The sequence below is a fragment of the Dipteris shenzhenensis genome, chromosome 7 (assembly GCF_047967505.1).
Source record: "Dipteris shenzhenensis isolate YYH24624 ecotype China chromosome 7, Dip_SZ_1.0, whole genome shotgun sequence".
Lineage (NCBI taxonomy): Eukaryota > Viridiplantae > Streptophyta > Polypodiopsida > Gleicheniales > Dipteridaceae > Dipteris > Dipteris shenzhenensis.
The window spans coordinates 1,592,501-1,613,201 of record NC_141602.1 but is presented as its reverse complement, the minus strand read 5'-3'; the positions used below and the strand labels follow the sequence as shown (position 1 = coordinate 1,613,201).

The following is a 20,701-nucleotide window of genomic DNA, read 5'->3' as shown; positions in this document are numbered from 1 at the left end:
GTCCCTGTACCTTGCCCCCAACCTACTACTGCTGTTGCGCCTGCATCCCTACCCCATTTGTTAGCCCCTGTACATCTTCCGTCTGCACTTGCCTCTTCTTTACCCTTACGTAGGCCGTACCTACTGTACAATCGTCCGTACAGGCTCCCCCCTCGGTATAGGTTTCTTTACCCATTCTTTTCCTTCTTCTGTACCTGCTCCCATGTCCGTACAGCCAGATTCCGTACCAAATTCGCCTTCGCCTCTGTCTCTGCAGCCTTTTGCTCTTCTCATGCCAGGTCTTGTACAGTCTTTTCCTGATGTCTCTTCCTCCCCTCTTCCTACTGCTCCGACAGATGGCTCTTTCGTTTGCTCTGCTTTAGCTCCCCCTTCTGCCTCTGCTCCTCCTGCACGTGTCTTCTTTCGGCGGAAGCGTGGCGGTTTGCCTCCTTCCACCTTGGTTAAATCGGCAAAGTTGGATATCATGGATGGTCCTTCGTCTTCCCTTCAACTGGACCTTCTTCGCCAGATGTGTTTTGTTTTTGTCACAAATGTTCCTTCATTGGGTTCACAACTTGTTTGTTCTTTGGACTCTGCCCTTCTAGTTTCCGATCTTCGACAGGCTCAACAGTTTGGGGTCTGTCTCTACTTTATGGGCAGGGTTTTATCTGCAGCTCAACTTTGTCCTTGGGCTGAAGTTGCAGTTGGTCACGATTGCCTTTCCTCCTTTCTCTTTCTGGGCAAAGGTTTTTATTATGCCCACTGCTCTTTGACTAATGTGGTGAAGCGACTTGTCAGTTATGCTGGTATTCATGGGGCTGGTTTCTTTGCTTATGTGATGCCCTGGGATCCAACTCTTTGATCCGTTAGCCTCTCTTCTGACTCACTGTCTAGTCTGGATTACCCTTGCCTCTGCCTCTTCTTCAGCATCTTCCTACTCTTGCAGTTTTTTTGGGAAGGCCTCTACATGTTCCGAGACAGGAATTTTTGCAAGCTACTCGGGATGTTCGCCTTTGTATTTTATGGGATATGATGCAGCCCGTGCCCTCTACTCTGGATCTTGATTTGGATTTGCTCATCCGATGAACACAAGGCTGCATTTTGCCTCTTTTCCTACAGCATGTTATCGGTGCCAGCAGGTTGGTCATTTTGCGCGTGCTTGCCCTTCAGCTTCCATGACCACTCCTCCTGCTCCTTCTTCAACAGTAAAGTTTACTCTTCCTTCTCCTCCGGTTTCTGCTAAGGCTTTACTGGATAAGCCTTCTTTTACTGCTCCGAAGCATTACTGGAGGAAGGTAGAAAAATCACAGGCTAATCTTTCTCTTGCTGAAGAAGTCTGACTCCCGTTGAGCATCATCAGCCTCCTCCTCCTCTAGATATGGATGTGCCCCTTGCAGAGGGGATCATACAGGATGCTGCACGTGCTCTTTCTCAGGTTGATCCTCGAAGTGAAGCTGAAATGCCGAGTCCTGCTTTATCAGATGCAGCTCTTTCGTCGGAGAATACAGATGTTGATCTAGCTCCTTTGCCTCTGATGCTTGTGCCAGAGTCTTCTTCTGTTCGGGATGCAGAAGGGCCTTTTTTACTGAAATCTTTTCATTCCATGTTACAACAGGTTTTTGACCCTATGATTCAAAAATTTCAGGTACCAGCCTATATCAAGAAGAATCACAAGGGCAAAAAACAACTGGTTTTTATTGATGGTGTGGTTTCATCACTACATCAGTTTTTATAGAGCAATAATTTGAAGCTGGAGGATGTTGTGTTTGATCCTCCTCCAGCTTGATATGTAACTTTTTACGCTCTGAGGCTTTACTTGTAAATATTTTTCTTGTACTTATTTGGTGGGTTTTTACCTCTTTTTGAGGTTTCCCACACAAAAATATAAGATTTCACTATTAAAAAAGTGTGTGTGTGTGTGTGTGTGTAAAAAATCACAGGTCAATCTTTCTCTTGCTGAAGAAGTTCAGGCTCCGACTCCTGTTGAGCATCATCAGCCTCCTTCTCTTCAGGATATGGGTGCCCCTTGCAGAGGGGATCATATAGGATGCCCCATGCTCTTTCTCAGGTTGATCCTCGGAGTGAAGCTGACATGTTGAGTCTTGCTTTATCAGATGCAGCTCCTTTGTCGGAGGATACAGATGTTGATCTAGCTCCTTTGCCTCTGATGCCTGTGCCAGAGTCTTCTTCTGTTTGGGATGCAGATGTGCCCTTTCACTGGATTCTTTTCATCCCATGTTACAACAGGTTTTTGACCCTGATTCAGAAATTTCGGGTGCCGGCTTATATTAAGAAGAATCACAAGGGCAAAAAACAACTTGTTTTTATTGATGGTGTGGTTTCTTCGCTACATCAGTTTTTACAAAGCAATAATCTAAAGCTGGAGGATGTTGTGTTTGATCCTCCTCCAACTTGATATGTAACTTTTTACTTCGCTGCCTCATGACTTTTGCTCTAAGGCTTTACTTGTAAATTTTTCCTTTGTACTTATTGGTGGGTTTTTACCTCTTTTGGGTTTCCCACGCAGAAATATAAGATTTCACTAAAAAAAAGTGTGTGAGAGAGAGAGACACACACAGAGAGAGAGAGAGAGAGAGAGAGAGAGAGAGAGACAAACAGAGAGAGTAGGTAGCAAGTCAATGAGGCTGTCTCTCAGTTGTTGCAATCTTTCCCACAGTGGCAAACCACTGTCAACCCTTTCCAAGGCCATCAAAACTGGATCGCCTACAAATTACAGACAAGACAAATGTTTCAGGAATGCTAGCCCAACTCGCGTTTATTTTTATCTCAAATTTTCCTAATTGAGGGAAATTCAAAAATGGAAAGTCGAAAAGAGACCAGGATATCCATTATAATTGAATATAGAGGTGGAGATTCTAAAAGAAAATCGGGAAAAATATACAATTCTGGCAAGATGCTCTCAAAGCCAACAAATGCTTAGAAGAAATAGTAATACCATTTTCCGTAACTCAGTTGATTATTGAAATGATTATATCACATTGATTGCTTTGGATAGTATTCATCAACTCACTTGATTATTGAAATGTGTGTATCTTAAAAAAGCATGAAACACCGCAGGACCGATCTTGGAGGATCTTGGAGGAGCTCCGTCTGTTGCTGCCCCCCGCCACTGTCTGTCGCCATCACCCACCCTTGGCAGCGCCCTACCCTTTTGGCCGCGACCTGCTCCCTTGGCAGTGCTCTGCTGCCTTGGCCGCGCAAGCTTCCCTTGGCAGCGCCCCCTGCTCAGGTCGCCCCCCCTTGCCCGCTCACGTTGCGCCTCCCTTCAGCCCGTCTGGCTGCTGCAGGTGCACCCTGGTGGTCGAGCCCCCCCTTCAGCCCGCTCGCGTTGCGCCCCCCCCTTCAGCCCGACTGGCTGCTGCTGGTCGCGCCCTGCTGGTCGAGCTCCCCTTGCCCCTTCAGGTCGCCCCTTCAGGCCGCCATCTAGGCTGCCCTTCAGGCCACCAGTAGCTGTTGTCTGCCCCTCCCTTGCGCTTCAGGCTGGGCTGCTTCAGGGCCCTCTCCGGGACTGTTCTGCTTGTGTTCCGGGGAGCTGAGTTCCTGGGCTGCTTCCAGGCATTGGCGGAGCTTTCTGCTTCTGCATTGAGCGGCCTGTTTTCATTCCACACAGGCTGAAGTTTGGGGCATTCTTTAACCAGGGGTTTTTTGGGGATTCTAGTGGTTGGTTGCGAGTTCTTGGTGAATATTTTCAGCAGAGGTAGCTCCTCCCCTCAGGACAACACAAGCTGAGACAATGGAGGACACTAATGCCACTCCCGTCGCCGAACCTGAGGAGATCGAAGTCACAATTTCTTTTCCTCCTGACATTGTGCAGATGATTGAGGTAGCAGAGGAGGGTTTTCGTTTGACGCACATCATTGGCTTTCTACCCGGTAGAGGCCAACAGTTACGTGATTGGGTGTACACCAACATGGCCTCATTGGGTGTCTCACTTACGGTTTTTCGATTGCTTGGCAGAGGGTACTTTTCTTTTGGCCTTCAGTCTGTAGAGCAAGCTCAAAGAGTACTTATGAGCTCACCGATTCAATTTCAGAGCAGAGTCATCCATTTGTGGCCTTGGCAGAAGCACTTCAGTACTACGTCCCCGGGACCGCGTCAGGTCTCTTTTTGGATGCTTTTCCCTAGACTTCCTCATGAGGTGAGCTCTTGTCGCAGAGCTGTGGAGTGTATGGCTAGCGTGGCAGGTACAGTCATCCCATCAGGTGCTAGACTTTCCTATGCTCAGTCACTTGCTGGTACAGGTGTTACGAGGGTCAGACTCACTTTAGAGTTCCCCCCTCCTTGACCTTTGCCTACTTTGATTTTGTACTCCACCCGAGATGGGGTCCAGATGCAGCAGAGGGTTTTGTACGAGGGGCTTCCTGATCAGTGTCTTTTCTGTCGGAAGAGAGGTCACTTTATTAGGGATTGCCCCAGTCGTCGACCTTGATCAGAGACTCCGGATCCTTCTCATCCTACAAGTGACCCAGAGCCTACAGTTCAGCCTCCAAGGGTCTCTGAGCCCGCTTCGACTCATTCAGCAGAACGAGAGGAGACTCCTCTGGGGGAGCCTCCAGTGGAATCAAAGGACTTGGAGGTGCCTCCAATGGAGCAACTTTCACAGAGAGCTCGGAGGAGACGGAGACAGAGGGAGAGCCAGCAGTACGAGCAGCCCCAGGTACGAGCTCACAGATGGCAGAGAGTTGAGACTTATGTGAAGGAGACCCCGGAAAGGGGAGATGCAGAGGACCATCCGCAGGCAGGTCTTGACACTGTGCAGGAGATGGTAGCTTAGAAAGTCGAGTCACATGTGCAGGAGACCCCGGAAAGGGGAGATGTAGAGGACCATCCGCAGGCAGGTCTTGACACTGTGTAGGAGACGGTAGCTCAGGGAGTCGAGACACATGTGCAGGAGACCCCGGAAAGGGGAGATGCGGAGGTCCATCCACAGGCAGGTCTTCTCACTGTGCAAGAGACAGTAGCTCAGGATTTGATGACACTAGACACTACTACCCCGGAGGTTCAGATATTGGTTACGGAGACAATTATTCAGCAGGAGACTACTCAGGCTGCAGTTACAGTGATGGATGCCTCTCCCCAGCAGCCCGTTGAGAGAGTGGTATTTTACGACACATGTCAGAGTCAGAGCCCATCCCAGGATCTCATGCGCCTGTACGAGGTTCCCTCGAGACCCCTTTCACAACCCCGTTGCACAGTACCTTCCTTTGTTGCTATGCGGAGCGTCCTTTTAGACACCCCTCCCAGTACAGCCTCGTCCTCACAGCTTTTCACTCCTAGTTTATCCAAATCTTTTGCGAGTGCAGTCACAGATTTTGCTCAGTACCCAGACAGGCATGAGGATTGGGAGATCCTAGCAGATGAGATCGAGCAAGAGTATCAGTCACCCATGCGGACACAGGCACCTCGTCGCAGATTCTTCCTCTCCCTCTCACCTATTCCAGGAGCAGAGTTAGGATGGCTCAGTCCTTTTCAGCTCTTCTGACTCCTAGACCTGACCCAGGGATGGTCGACAGAGATCTGCCCGTTGAGTTTTGGCCCTTTTTGGCTAGAGGGGTTATCACAGACTCCCTCACTCGATTGGAACTTCTACCGGTGTTTTGCTGATGGTCAGAGGAGGTAGAGGAGTACTTGGGATCAGCTACTCTCTCCAGAGAGGGACACGTTCTTCGTTTCTCCGCAGGTAGCTTTCGATCTCGGGGGAGCGAAAGCTGGTCAGCTGAGTTACTTGACAGCGAGATTGTTAGACAGCTTATGAGCATGACTTAGTTTTCATCGGTTCACCGTATTGTCGGCTAGCAGATTCATTCTTGCCCTAGGACTCTTCGACCTGGCTTCGGTGACAGGGCCTTTTTGTTTCTGTTCTTTGAGATTTAGGGAGACTTTGATTTGCCCAGGAGTGCTGGTTGGTTTGACTTTCAGCTCCTCAGTTCGCGCCAGAGTACTATTCCCTTGGATAAGCCATTTTACATGAGTTGGGGCAGATTTGGAGTTTGATCAGAGACCGACTTTGGATTGCGCCATCAGAGAGAGAGTTTTGTGCCGTTGCCACTGGCACACCCTCACTTCCATCCGATGTCTAGGTTGTCCATCATTTCTTGGAATGTGAGAGGACTGAATGACCGCAGATTTACCTTAGATGCAGATGGTCATAGATTGGGAGTTCCTAGATTGCAGTTGCTTAGGGACTCCCTTCGGTTTATTTCCTCAAGGTCCCCTCCAGACATTGTGCTTATCCAGGAGCATAAGCTCTCCCAGGACAAGATTGACAGATGCAGATCCTTACTCAAAGGACAGAGCCGGACTTATTGGAGCCCAGCGGATGGCACGAGGGGAGGAGTTTGCATTTCAGTTTCAGCTAGGTGGGCCTCAGAGATCACCCAAGAGGGTACACTAGTGGAGAGCAGAGCATGCTATGTTATTCTTCATATTGAGAGCATAGCAGTTGGTGTTCTCAATGTGTATGCTCCCACGGATCCAACCCACAGACATGCTTTTTGGAGACAGCTCAAAGAGTCCCTTCCTTAGGCAGACACCTGGATTGTTGGAGGTGATTTCAACATGGTTGAATTCGCTGAAGACAAGTCGGGTCAGACAGAGGGTGGCCTTTCTGATAGGAAGAGAGTGGAGTGGGATAGTTTTGTTCTACATGCTGGACTTCATGATGCAGCTCGATTGGACGACTTTCGTTAGACAGTCTTCAGTTCTCTTGGTCGGGGGTTTTCCATGGCTCTCTTTCTTTGGTTAGACTTGACAGGTTTTATATTGGCCAATGGGGTCAGGCCAGAGGAGGACAGATTGGGATCCGACCGGGTTATGTTTTATCTAACCATGCTCCAATCCTATTACAGATTCTTCCTACCTCTCGATTGGAGAGCAAAGGCTTTGTGAGAGTTCCGGACTTTGTTTTTCAGGACACAGAGTTCGTGGAACGGTTGAGAGAGACTTGGTTGTCAGTGGACACTCCTGTGGATCAGGGCTGGTTGATGTGGGTAGAGGGGGCTTTGGCTAGAGTCAGCATGGCCTGCCAGTTGAGGGCAAAAGAGGAGAAGGAAAAGCTCAGAATCAGAGATCGGAATGCAAGAGCGGAGGTATCTAGACTTCAGAGTTTGATTCAGAGTTTTCCTCAGTCTCTTTTCATCAGAGGGCAGCTTTCGGAGGCTCAGGAGAGACTAGAGGAGATTCAGGGCAGGAGGGCCCAGTTCAGGTCTATACCCTTTCTGCTGCAGAGAATAACGAATAAAGATGCACTTCTAAGTTTTTGGATCCAACTTGGATCTCAACTCATCTAGCACATGAACATAGGCAATGCAACCAAAAACTTTCAAATGAGAAATATCTAGTTTCCTACCAGTATACCTCTCCTCTGGCATCATGCCATGTATTGCTGTAGTGGGGGATAGATGCTCTAGAGAGTTCTTCAGGGCAGTGGGTCAGAGATACTCTTCAGACAGTCTTCGTAGACTTATGGATGAGGCCGGGTCTCTTCAAACGGACCCTCACCGTCTTATTGAGATCACTTCTGATTTCTATTCCACTCTTTACACCACCGATCCAGTCACCGAGGAGATGATCAGAGCCAGAAAGGAGATTTGGAGCCATGTCCCCCTGATAGTCTCAGACAGGATGAGTCTTGTTTTGGATAGCCCACTATCACTCCTGGAGATCACGAACGCGTTACATGAGCTGCCTAGAGACAGATGCCCGGGGGAGGACGGTTTGTCGCCACTTCTTTTTAGAGCTCCTTGGGAAACGATTGGGCCTCATCTACTCTCTGCCTTTTCAGAGGCTCTCGATACAGGATCTTTGGGCGAGTCATTATGCACAGGTATGATTTGTCTCATCCCGAAAGGGGGAGACAAGACAGTCCTACGTAATTGGAGACCCATTACACTTCTAGGGACAGCCTACAAGATCCTAGCGAAGACTTTGGCTCTTCGCCTAAAGCCTATGCTCCCAGATATCATCAGAGCTACTCAGACAGGATTTGTCCAAGATCGGAGTATCTTGGATAACATCTTCACTTTTTGGGAGGCCACTCACTGGGCGAAGGAGAGTCAGCAGGAGATTGCAGTTCTTCTTCTCGATTTTGAGAAGGCTTATGATAGGGTGGGCTGGGGTTTCTTGGAGGGCACTATGAGGAGGCTAGGCTTCAGTGATAGATGGATTTACTCCCACTCTTCTAGCAGGATGGTGGTCTGTGGAGGCAGAGGACCGGCTTTTCAGCTATCCAGATCGGTACGACAGGGATGCCTGCTTGCACCTTACCTTTTCCTTTTCGTAGCGGAGGCTATGGGATACTTTATGCAGGCTACCAGTCATGGCACTTTGGGCCTCCATCTGCCTATCCGACAGGAGCAGGAGCTTCTGGACACTGAGTTTGCTGACGACACGGCACTGACAGTCAGAGGAGATGCATATAGTCTCGCTACTGCTGCGGATTCAATTGACAAGTTCTGCCTAGCCTCAGGGGGACTTGTCAATTGGAACAAATCAAAAGGCATCTGGACAGGAGCTCAGCACGATACCCCAGCATGGGGAGGAGACAGAAGCTTTGTATGGATTCCCAGAGGCACCTCCACGAGATATCTAGGCTTCCAGGTTGGCATTGAGGTGTCCCCGATGCAACAGTTTGCCCCAGTTCTTGAGAGCATCCGGAGAAAGCTAGCCTACTGGACCATGGCTAGACTTTCTTTGGCCGGAAGAGCGCTGGTACTCAACTAGGTTCTACTAGCGACTATGTGGTACGTTGCGTCATGTTGGTGCTTTCATGCTGACTCGATCCGTCAAGTGAGGAGATTGCTCCGGAACTTCCTGTGGAGTGGTGACGACGGTTCTGAGGACACTAGGGCCAGGGTTTCATGGGATACTATCACTTTACCCTCCTCACAGGGAGGACTTGGGGTTCTTGATTCTGAGATGCACAGCAGGGCCCTTTTAGTCCAACTTCTTGTTAGAGGTTTGACTCCAGGAGATCAGTCGTGGAAGCAGTTCCTACTGCATGGGATTCAACAGTGCACCCCCAGAGCCACAGGCTAGTGGGGGCAGGTAGAGTCAGTTGGATCTTCCTGACGGACCAGCATTCTCAGCCTTCCTCACCACTTGTGAAAAGGCTTATTCAGATTTGGGATCATTTTTGACAACACCTCATCAGAGCAGTTCCCTCCTCCAGAGAGAAAATTGCCCGACAGCCACTATATCATAACCCCCTAGTTCAGTATCAGGGATCTTCCCCTGGTACAGAACTTAGGACTCCCTTGGCCAGATGGCTTGCTCAGGGGGTTGTGACAGTCGGAGATTGGTTCAGGGGAGGTGTGGAGATGTCAGAGGAGGAGATCAGAGATAAACACGGGCCACTTGGATAGATTGCTGCCACCAGATTACTGATCATGAGAGCTATTCCTCAGGAGTGGAGGGATATGCTTACAGATCCAGCCTATGTTCATCCCATCTCTACTTGGTCAGGTTGTTTTAGTGAGGCTGGGCTATGCATTGGAGTTCGTTTAGGACCGGCACCGTTTACTTATTTTGAGATGGACTCCTCTCACAGATTATATCCCACTTAGCCCCTGGATCGACAGGAGCTCCTTTGGCAGAGAGTCAGGGTCATTGGTTGCCTGGGTAAGGAATGGGCCATAGATCCTTCCAGGTTGACCATTGCAGAGGATCCTAGATGGAGACTTTGGATCTTTCAGGGTCGACCTCTTGCGGAGCTCGACTGGGACCCAGGTGAGTGGGCGTGGCCTGCTCCGGTGGCAGGCGTTCGTCCTCTTTCTTTTTTCCAGTACTCGACGAGGGCAGGTTACAGGCTTCAGCAGAGAGACTCTCATCACCTACCATCTGCCTCACAGCATTGGCACGCACAGGGACTTACTGCAGAGCTCTTGCTCAGCTATTGGACTCACTTTTGGGGCATCAGTAGAGCCAGGAAAGTCTCCTACTTTCTTTGGCTCACTATACATAGGGGTATACCTGTGGGTACTTGGCTTCAGCAGATGGGTAGACCCTCCTTGTGTATGCGTTGTTAGCTTGCAGAGGAATCTAGTAAGCATTGTTTATGGAGCTGCCCCAGCTCTAGAGTGGTATAGACAGGTATCTTCAGGCTGTTCTCATATGTTACATCCGAGTCCTTTCTGATGACATGGGGCGCTGCCCTTTGGGGGAGAGGATCTGGAGCCTTTGCCCTCTATGAGTCAGAGCCAAGAGACCACGGTTTTTTCATGCAGCGTCGCCAGAGACGGGGTCCCACAGATGTCAGCATCATGGAGCCATAGGATTTACTTTTGGTACCTGTACCAGCTCAGGATTCCATGCCTACTTCACCTGCAGGGTCAGCCTGGGAGGTGATTTCCAGCATTACCCTATGGCAGATATGGTGTTCGCAATTTTCTTTTGTCCTTGGGGGCCATTTATGCACGGAGGCTGACACTCTCGCTTCCATTTGGGCGGAGATTATCTTCACTCTCAGGAGTTAGTGGGAGCGGTGTACAGGCACCTCTTTGGCAGCTCGTGGGAGAATTTTATCCTTCATGAGGACATGGGACTGCTGATTATTTTTTCATTTGACCCCTTTTGGGATGTCGTGGCATTTTAGACCACCACCATGGCTTTTTTGCCACATTGTTGAGGCTAGGGATAGAGTACTTTCTCTCCCACCTGTTGTATGATTCGTTTTGAATGGAATATATCACTTTTTCTTTTTCTTTTTTTTAAATGTGTGTATCTCATTGATTGGGAAAAAACTGGCCAACTCCAACACTATGCTATCAAAACTGAATTGTTTGTCGAAGTGAAACGTACCCATGATGAAGCTGAGGAGATAAGGTACGCTGCCATAAAGCTCCAGGGGTATGAATTGCAATATGGGAAACAAAGGTTGAAGCTGTGATCTATTGAAACTGGTTGCTGCATCAATGTAAGAGTTTATATCTTCCATATTGCGCTAGAGAGAATACTAAGAGAAATTTTACTTGTGCCGCCAGCTTAAGGTTGACACTGATGGACATACATACTGAAATGGTTTAAATGCCATTTAACTTCAAGAGTCGTAACAGATGCTACCGTCTACAAGGTTTCTTTTGAAACGTACCTGGATTTGACAGTACCAAAATAAGGTCCATATGGTTGTTTCGGGATGCAACAGCCAAGGCAAGCGCCCCTCCTAAAGAATCCCCAATGATGTATAATGGTCTTGATTTATTGAATTGATACTCTTGCTGTAAAGTCTGCTCTACGAATTCCACGAGTCCTACGATTACAAATTCAGAAATATTCATTATTCCTGTACAATATTTAAGCTCAGTCATTCCATTGAGAAACTGGAACAACACCATATTGAAGCCATACCAGAGGAAAACTCTCTCACCTCCCAAATCCAGAAACAAACTTTTGTCTTAACAGGAATACTCATTAAGAGTACTTCTAATAAGACAGAAAGAGAGTAAATAAAATTGTGTATGTGTGTGTCCTCCCCCCCCTGCCGGCCACACACACATTGTTTACTTTCTCCTTTTTGTCAATTTCATTGTGATTTATTTAACAATATAATTCCATATTTTTAAAACCTAGATCTGATAGTAATTTATTTTTGCATGGTCTAGTATTAATTTATGGGTGCTTTGTGCCTTGTCTTTGCCACAATTTCCATTTTAAGTTGATTTTAACTAGACAACAATCAGCTCTGGCTAATAGGGAGGGAAAGATTAGAATTACTCCCCTAAAGCAGCAAAAATAAACCTATCGACCCATAAATGCTCAACTTAATCTGGAAAAAGTTATCAACAACACAAAGCCTAGACAATTTGGAGTTAGCTGTAATATTCCCTAACTATCAATTTTAAACTTGTCACCATCTAGTGACTTTAATTAATCCTACCACCACCATGTGATGTGAGGAGCACAAGTGTTAGAAACACAACACCAATTTGGCATAATTGTCTCATATTCCAAAAGACCTAACTAGATTAGCCAAAACCAGTTAATGATGCAAATTTCTTTAGTGGAATACTCATGAGACCACATCAAGCCCCTTATGGGAGTTTGGACCCACACTTGTTTGGTTGCTCTTCTTCTTTGTTGTCTTTGCTGGTGAGGCTCTTGTGGAGGTTAAGAGATGGAAGCAGACATTGATGTTGATGCTTGAATGTTGGGCCAGTTGGTAGTGATCAACACATCTTCATGGGTTGATTCATCACCAAACAACCCTTTGTAAGTGTCTTGCATCCAACTTTTACCAAGAATTATGACTCCTGTTAAGGTACCTGCAGGAGTTACAAGGCACATTGTAATTGTCCATGGAAACATTCAACATAAAAGAACCATCTCTATATACATAAATGAACCACTGCTTTGTATTTTGGCCGTTGGGCTGACAGGACAGATCCTGTCATTACTTGGCCAGCTCAATTCTGTCGAGATTTCAGATAACCAAGGTGTGCTAGTTTATCTTACCTCCTTGTTTTAGCTGATTAATCACTTGCTTTTTCACAACACTTTCCAACTAGCCTGGCTGACGTAACACTATTATGGTGCATTGACTGCTAGATTTCTTGATTGTTGATTCTTAGGCATTAGCTGTGCTACTACGTGCCGATTTTGTCACTTGATATTTGAGAAATCCTGCTATGTTCTTTTGCCCACGCAAGCTGAAGGACATTTGGCCATGCCACCTCCAACCAACCCCGGTTGAAGCTAAGGGTTTCTCTGATTATTCTTCTTCATGTGCACATCCGTACGTACTTTGGATACGTTTCCCCCCTAGAAAAAGAACCACCTTAGAAGCTTCGAGAAAATACGAATTCAGCAATCGAAGCACTGAAATGCAAAAGTGCTAGCTATGCTACAGCTTGCCTCTCACGGTCGCAGCTCAGTGCCTAGAGCATAGTTACCAAGAAATGTTGTTTCCTAGTTGAATCAATATCTAGAACGCATTCCCCTTTCCCAAACATGTACTAGAACCCCAAGGAACTCTATTTGCTCGTTCTTTTTCTGTGTGCCAAAAAGTACTTCTATTAAGTATGAAAGAAAACCGCAGAGCAAGCTCAATGCGGGAGTACATCATGCCAATAAATACATGAGAGAAATCAAAGCTAAAAAAGAGCTAGCAAATAACCAGGGTTGAGGCTGAAAATGCCACGTCAACCCTAAAACAGAAGAAAGGACATCCCCTCCATACTCTAAAAAAAGTGTTCCTCCTAGCAGAGGTTTCTTTTGATGACCCCTGCATGCTCAACCAGATGGCCATCAAGGTACGTATAGTATCAGTCCAAATACTTGCCAATGTCTGAAAGGTGTGAACCTGGGATCCATCCAATGCCTTTGTACATCTTGCTCTCCAAATATGGCATGCTGCAATACTAGCCAGAATCTCCCATGAAGTGTCTACAGAAGCATCTCATAGGGACACCTCCATAGAGCCAAAGTCTCCAAGAAATTAGAGCCATAAGAATAGGGTTGGGATCTAGGTACCATTGCAAACCTATACCGTGCTCCATATAGCCTGCAATCATGACTAGCTAGAAGGGAGCCCCTTGAAGGATATCATCAGAAGACATATGTAGCCTCCCTCCAGACTAAACATAAAAAACCAGTGCATCCTCCAAAGCAATAACTTGAATAGGAATACAAGTCCCAATGAAAGAACCCAACCAAGTGGAATCTGTAAGAGGCATATAATATGTATCCATCCACTCCACAAGAATGGCTGCAATCAATCTGCTGAATCCTCCCTGCGCTCCCTCTAGATGACCAACTGATAAAGCTCTCCAATCCTCTCGAAGCTTTCTGAAAGCTTTTCAAGCTGCCATCATGGATGCAGGGCCTCTCTCCCATCTGGACCACTGCATATTGTACGAAGTGCCTAGTGGTCTGCCATGCTCATCAAGTATGCTTTCATTCCACATAATGGGCTGCCTATCAATTCAAGAGAATTGGAATAAGATGAATGAGACACTTTGTAAGTGAGTTAGGAATCTCACCAAAGTCCAAATGCCTTGCAGGGCTGAGGTAATGTGATTCCCAATCTGATCCCAAAAAGCAATGAAAAAAGAGGGAGTAAGTCCATCTAAACTTGGACATTTGCCCTTGTGGAGGGCAGTAAGAGCAGTCCTGAATTCTATGTTGGTGTAATGTGCATCAAGTGAGACTCTCATATCAAGTTTCACCAACATAGGTATATATTGTCAAATAGCATCTCTAGCATCATCTCTGGCCTACGTGTCTGTATCTGATGTAAGAAGAGAGGTATAAAAATATGTAGCAATATGCATGACAACATCAGGGTTTGTCTATAGAATGCCGTCTAAGTCAATAAGCTGAGAAACACTTTCTCTACTATGTTTGGGGCCAAGAGTAGAGAAAAAATGTTTATTGACTCTCCCTCCTATCTGAGTTTAGAATGACTCTCTGGCATGAAAGGCATACTCTGCTCTTTGATTTAACAATATATGATGATGAGCCCTTGTTGCAGCAAGGCACTCCTGAACCCAAGCATCTGTAGGCCGTTTTTGCTCTTCCCTCTAAAGGGCTGCCACTTGCCGACGAATACCAACCTCTTGCCTAAGAATCTCACATCTCTTGGTGCGAGCAACTGAGTGATAAAAATCACTAACATATACTTTTTTTTTTGGTAAATCCATGATTATATTATCAGCAAAATTTACATGAGGGTCTCAAAAAAGCAGAGAGCCTCAACAGGAAATCTTCCTCAGTCATGCCTGGAAATAGTTTTTCTTCACTAACATATACACATACGTATACATACATATATATATATATATGTATATATGTATATATATATATATATGTATGTATGTATATGTATATATATATATATATATATATATACATATATATATGTATATATGTATATATGTATATGTATGTATACATATATACATGTCTATATGTATATACATATATACATGTATATATGTATATACATATATATACATATACATATATATACATATATACATATATACATGTATATATGTATATATATATATACATATATACATGTATATATGTATATATATATATACATATATACATGTATATATATATACATATATACATATATATATGTATATGTATATAGATACATATGTATATGTATAAACATATATATGTATATGTATATAGATACATATGTATATGTATATACATATATATGTATATGTATATGTATATACATATATATGCATATGTATATATATATATATATGTATGTATGTATATGTATATATATATATATGTATGTATGTATATGTATGTATATATATATATATATGTATGTATGTATATGTGTGTGTGTGTGTATATATATATATATCTATCGTGTGTGTTTGTGTGTGTGCGTAGTGTGGTGCGAGAGGAGCGTGGGTGTGGTGCGACGGCCGTTGTGCACGTACGGTGAGCGTGTGTGTGAGAGAGGGTGTGCGACGGACGTACGGTGAGCGTCGTTCATCGTCGTCTTTGGCGCCCGTCGCTTCGTCAGTACCATCCTTCGCTGTTTGTTGCTTACCTTTCCATCGCTGCTCCGTTTGACCCTGCTCGTCATTTCTTACCTGCAGTCTTCCTTCCCAAAGCCCTTACATTCCGTTCGTGTTTTCCCCCCTTTATTTATTCCGTACAGCCCTTCAACTCTTCTGTACAGACTATCCTTTGTCCCGTACAGCCCGTCGGTGATTCCGTACATTTTCCCAGTCCTTTCCTGTATTTCCCCAATCTGACCGTACAGTGCTTCATCTTAGCGTCCGTACAGCCTGCGAGCCTTTCTTCGTTCCTATCCGAATCTCCTTGTTTGATATCTGTTAAATCCCTTAGCCTCCATGGCAGAAGCGAATAAGTACTATGTCAAGAGAGCCCTCTCTCCTGAACCCAAAAGACAATCAAGGGAAGCCTCTTCTCCCATAGCTCCTTCTTCTGAAGATGCTTCTTATGTGTTTGATATGCTGAATGATGATTTTCAACAAAGCAGAAGGGAATGGATTCAACCTGCTCCGGAACTCACTTACAAAATGAAGCTGCCATCTCTTGTGCAACCTTTGAAGAAGCTCTCTCAAACTGCAGTTATCATCTTTTTCCCAGGCAAAATTCCCTCTGCTAATGATGTGGGACAATGGGTGAATTCTCTCCTAGGTGGATGCTTTGTAGAAGGAGTCTATTTTGCCTCCCGAGGATTTTATGAAGTTCATCTTTTGGATGCTTTGACAAAACAAAAGATGCTGGAAATGTCTCCGTTATTTTTTGGTCGCCAGATGGTGCATATCATGCCCTGGTCCCCTAATAAGGACTATCAGAACCTCATCAAGCATCACTGCCCTGTATGGGTTGAAGTGGTTGATTTTCCAGATTATATGAGAACAGAGCTTCCAGGGTTAGCTATGACATTGGGGCAAGTGATCTGTCCCCCTCGTCCAACAGGTAATAAAAATCGTTTTTGCATATTATGGGATACTGATAGACCGACCCCTTCTTCTATTGCAGTTGAGATTGAGGGTGTTAATTTGGGCAAGAAATATTTCACCTTAAAATGGGGCATTTTTGCTGGAGCTTGTTTTTCTTGTCACAAATTTGGGCATCTTGCTTCGGAATGTCCTTCTATCCTTCATCCACCTCCTCCAGCTGCTATTCCTTTGCCATCTAATAAAGGAGGTCAGAAGACATATGTGGAAAAGATTGAAGCTAAAGGACCAAAGCCTTCAGTTCATACAGGGAGTCAGGCCAATTCAGCTCAAAATAAGGATAAAGGTAAAAGCAAGTTAGGAGAAAATATTTCACCTTCTCATGAGGGTTGGCAGACTGCAAAGAAGACGGTGCCTCTCAAACAAAGACCTCTCCAATCTCGTAATTGGGATGCCTCTGCTCCTTCTCCAGGTCAATCTTCTACCTCTTTAAGCAGCCCCATCACAAAGGCTTGGGTCAATGCAGTCAAGAAGGGTCTTCCCCTTTGTGAAGAAGAGGATATTATCAGGGAATTGGAAGCTGAGGGTCAGCAAGACCCTGTGGCAATGGCAGAGGCTTGAGGCCTCCCGCTCTTTTGGAAGACCGAACATTATCTTGTATATATTTTCATGAGTGTTTCTCTTAAATGCTTTTCCTATAATATACAGGGCCTCTGCAACCAGAATAAATGGAGGCTTCTCTGGCATTATATAAATACAACTCATCCGGATGTTGTATGTCTCCAAGAGCATAATCAGCATTTTTTTGCTGGACAGCATGGGTTTTTTTCAGGATATGATATATTCTATTCAGGATCGAAACAATTCTCTGGGCTGTGCATTTTAGCCAGACATGATCTGCAACCCTTGATAGCACATAATGATCTAGGTGGAAGATGGATGATTATTCAATGTATGATCAATGGAGAGATTTTTGAAATAGGATCTTTGTATGCCTCTCAAAATTCAGCTTCCAGAGCTCAAATGTGGAATTCCATAAAGCAATATCCTTGGTCCTCTAATGCTCTACTTTGTGGGGATTTCAACAATTCTCCTCACTGGAAGGACAATACCACGCATAATTCACATATGCTGCCCTCTGAAATCCAGCAATGGGAACACATGACATCATCACTTCGATTTGCAGATTTATGGACAGCAACTCATCCTTCAGTGATGGGATTTACATATCATCATAATGCTTTCACAGATTATTGGGCCAGGCTTGATAGATTTTATCTCATTCATGCTCAGCAATATGATGAATATACATGTCAGATGTGGACTGATTATTCACAACAACTATCTGATCACACTCCACTTTGGCTCACCCTTTCTTTTGGTATGCCTCTGGATGATTTGCAGCTCTCCTCAGTCAGAAATTTACAGGTTAATCAATTCTATCTTTCTCATGAAAAATTTCAGCATATGATCAGACTGGCTTGCAGGCCATTGCTATCCCATGCTCAGGAGGATCTGGAATTTGCTTGGATCTCTTTCATAAATCGTATTCAAAATGTCATCAAGGAATATGGAAGATGGTACTTGGCAGAAACTAGACAGCATATCCAGTGGGCAAAATCATACAAGCAGTATCTTGTACAGATTAGTCATCAAAGATCTCTATCTGATTCTGAACAGCATTTATTATCTTGTGCCTCCTCTATAATTGATGCCAATGACAAACGCAAGCTGTCTAAATGGCAGATTAGGGCCAGAGTTAAACCCATGCTAGATAAGGGCTGTTCCTCTAAATCTTTTTTCCGGAACTTACATGCACATAGGCAAAGCCAATCTATCATGAGGGTAAGGAAATCAGATGGTCTCTGGACCCAATCTCTCTCTCAGCTTGAAAAACAATGTCTGGATCACTTTCAGCTCCTGTATTCTCAGCCTTCTTCTTCTGCACCTCAGGTTGCATTGGCTCGTAACAGATTTACTGAGCTTGTTTCTCCCATTGTCTCCTCGCAAAAAGCCTTAATGCTGGAAATGTCTTTTTCAGATGATGAACTGGAGGAAGCCCTTAAGCATTTGGGTAAACATAAATCCCCTGGCTGGGATGGTCTGACGGTTGAATTTTTTGAAGCCTTTTGGCAAGAAATGAAGGGTCCAGTTCTGCAGTTTATTAATGCAGCATGGCAGCACCAACATCTTCCCTCAGCTTGGAAGCATGGTCTGGTGAGGCTTGTGCCCAAAAAGATTCTTTGTGAGACTATGGATGACTGGAGACCAATTACTTTGATGCCGGTGATATACAAACTGATTGCCAAAATGTTGGTACATCGGATAAAGGATATCCTTCATGATGGACTTCATCCCAGGCAATATGGTTTTGTTCCAAGACGGCATATACATGACAATATCACTAACACTCTTATTGCAATGGAATATGCTAAATATTCAGATCAAGATGTGTTGGTCATGCAGGTGGATGTGGCAAAGGCGTTTGATACAGTACAGTGGGATTATGTCTCTCAAATCATGCAAAAACTTGGTTTTGGGCCAAAGCTATCTAATGTCATATATTGGCTTTATTCAAATTCTACTGCACAATGCTTTATAGGGAAACATTTGTCTGAGTCTTGGACTCTCGAACGTTCGGTTCGACAAGGATGTCCTCTCAGTGCCTTGCTTTATGCCATCGCTTCACATCCATTGCTTCTTTATATGGATCACATGGTTGATACTGGACAGCTAGAGGGGCTTCAGATTTCTGGTTCACGACCCTTCATAGCGCAGGCCTATGCAGATGATTCATTTTTCATGCTAAAGAACAGCCCATTGGAGATTCGACTATTGATGGATACCCTTTCAGATTTTGGGTTGGCAGCTGGTCTTAAAATTAATTTTCAGAAATCAAAACTCATGCCTCTCAAGCTTTGTGATTGGCATGCTATTCTGTGGCCAGGCCAGATTATTCAACCGGAAAATATAGTCAGACATTTGGGTTATCCTATTGGCTGGAAAATCAGTAATAAGCAACAAATGTTATGGGTGTTCAACAAAATTCAGGACAAATTACAATATTGGAAGATTTCCACATGGCCTCTGCATGTACGGCTTCGAATTGTCCAGTCTATTGTTCTAGCTTATGTCCAGTTCTACCTTCCTCTATTACATTGGTCATCTCGAGATCTCTCATCCTTTATGTCTCAAGCCATGGAGATTTTTTGGAAAACCAAGCTTCATAAAAAAGCTTTACGGTTGCTCAAAATGGACTTGCTTTGCTCACCCAGAATGCATGGTGGTTTGAATATAATAAACATCAAATATCATGTGTTGGCAAGAAAGATCACTATGCTCAAAACATTCTTTCAACAAGAGCAGCCTTGGTCTATTATGCTAGCAATTTTGTGTGGTCAGATGCGCACACAAGCTTATGGACATTGGATAGTAGATCCATCGGAAGTAGTACTTGGAAAATTTCAAGGTAAAATCCCTGCTTGTCCATTTTCCAATTCCTTGATTCAGGATTGGAAGCAAGTACTCTCTCACATCAAATGGTCTCCTCATCCTGCTTCTCTAGCTTCATCACTCAGATTGGAGAGTATTCATTGGAGTGCTGTGTTTTCCTCTCCCCTTGCTGTTCAACAACCCATTAGAGCTTACAATCTTATGAAAATGGGTATTCGGTTCATTGATGATGTTGTAGATATGCAAGGAAATCTTCTCCTTTTTCCAGCAGCATGTAGACAATACAACCTGGCAATGCATCATAGATCTATTTGGAAAGCTATTGCTGATCTCCTACTTCCTCTGGTTCCGATTCCGACATTGAATCGCAGTGACAGGCTTCAAGATTGGCACCTTCAGTCTTCATGTTCAAGCATTTCTTCTAAGCCTTTGCAGTCATTGACATCTATACAGGCTTATAGATTAATTTTACCTCCTCCTTGGATTGCCCATCATGCTAATTCTTTATGGCATCTGAACAAATCATCAGCCTGGTGGAAAGGAAGATTGCAAATGATATGGAAGTTGAAAATGCCATTGAAGCAAAGACTATTCTTATGGAGATGTATTGTTGGTATTCTCCCAGTGGGAGTGAAATTGGCTAAACGACGAATAGCTTCATCTCTCTGTCCAAGATGTCACCTTGCATCGGAGAGTATTCCGCATTTATTGTGGTTTTGCTCATATTCCAGAGACCTTCTAGATAGAATCTCCTATTTTTTATCTCTCAGATTTCCAGCACACAGATTCTACAGGTTTTTCTGGATGTATGGCAAACTATCAGCTTCTTTGTCACAGTATTCTCT

The 20,701-nt window shown here is 44.8% G+C and overlaps 1 protein-coding gene and 1 pseudogene across 2 annotated transcripts in view; one reads left to right on the top strand and one right to left on the bottom strand.

The window, feature by feature from the left end:
- The window catches only part of LOC147899798 (phytyl ester synthase 1, chloroplastic-like), a 74,007-nt gene that overhangs the window by 23,507 nt on the left and 29,799 nt on the right, over positions 1–20,701 (bottom strand). For both annotated transcript variants that reach the window (XM_087377485.1, XM_087377486.1), the window contains exons 4-6: positions 11,087–11,245; positions 10,798–10,902; positions 2,597–2,703 (exon numbers count right to left, since the gene is read on the bottom strand). In XM_087377485.1, coding sequence (XP_087233611.1) covers positions 2,597–2,703; positions 10,798–10,902; positions 11,087–11,245 — 371 coding nt within the window. The remainder of the gene's footprint in view (positions 1–2,596; positions 2,704–10,797; positions 10,903–11,086; positions 11,246–20,701) is intronic.
- Positions 15,928–20,701, top strand: part of LOC147899799 (uncharacterized) — a 25,416-nt pseudogene continuing 20,642 nt past the window's right edge.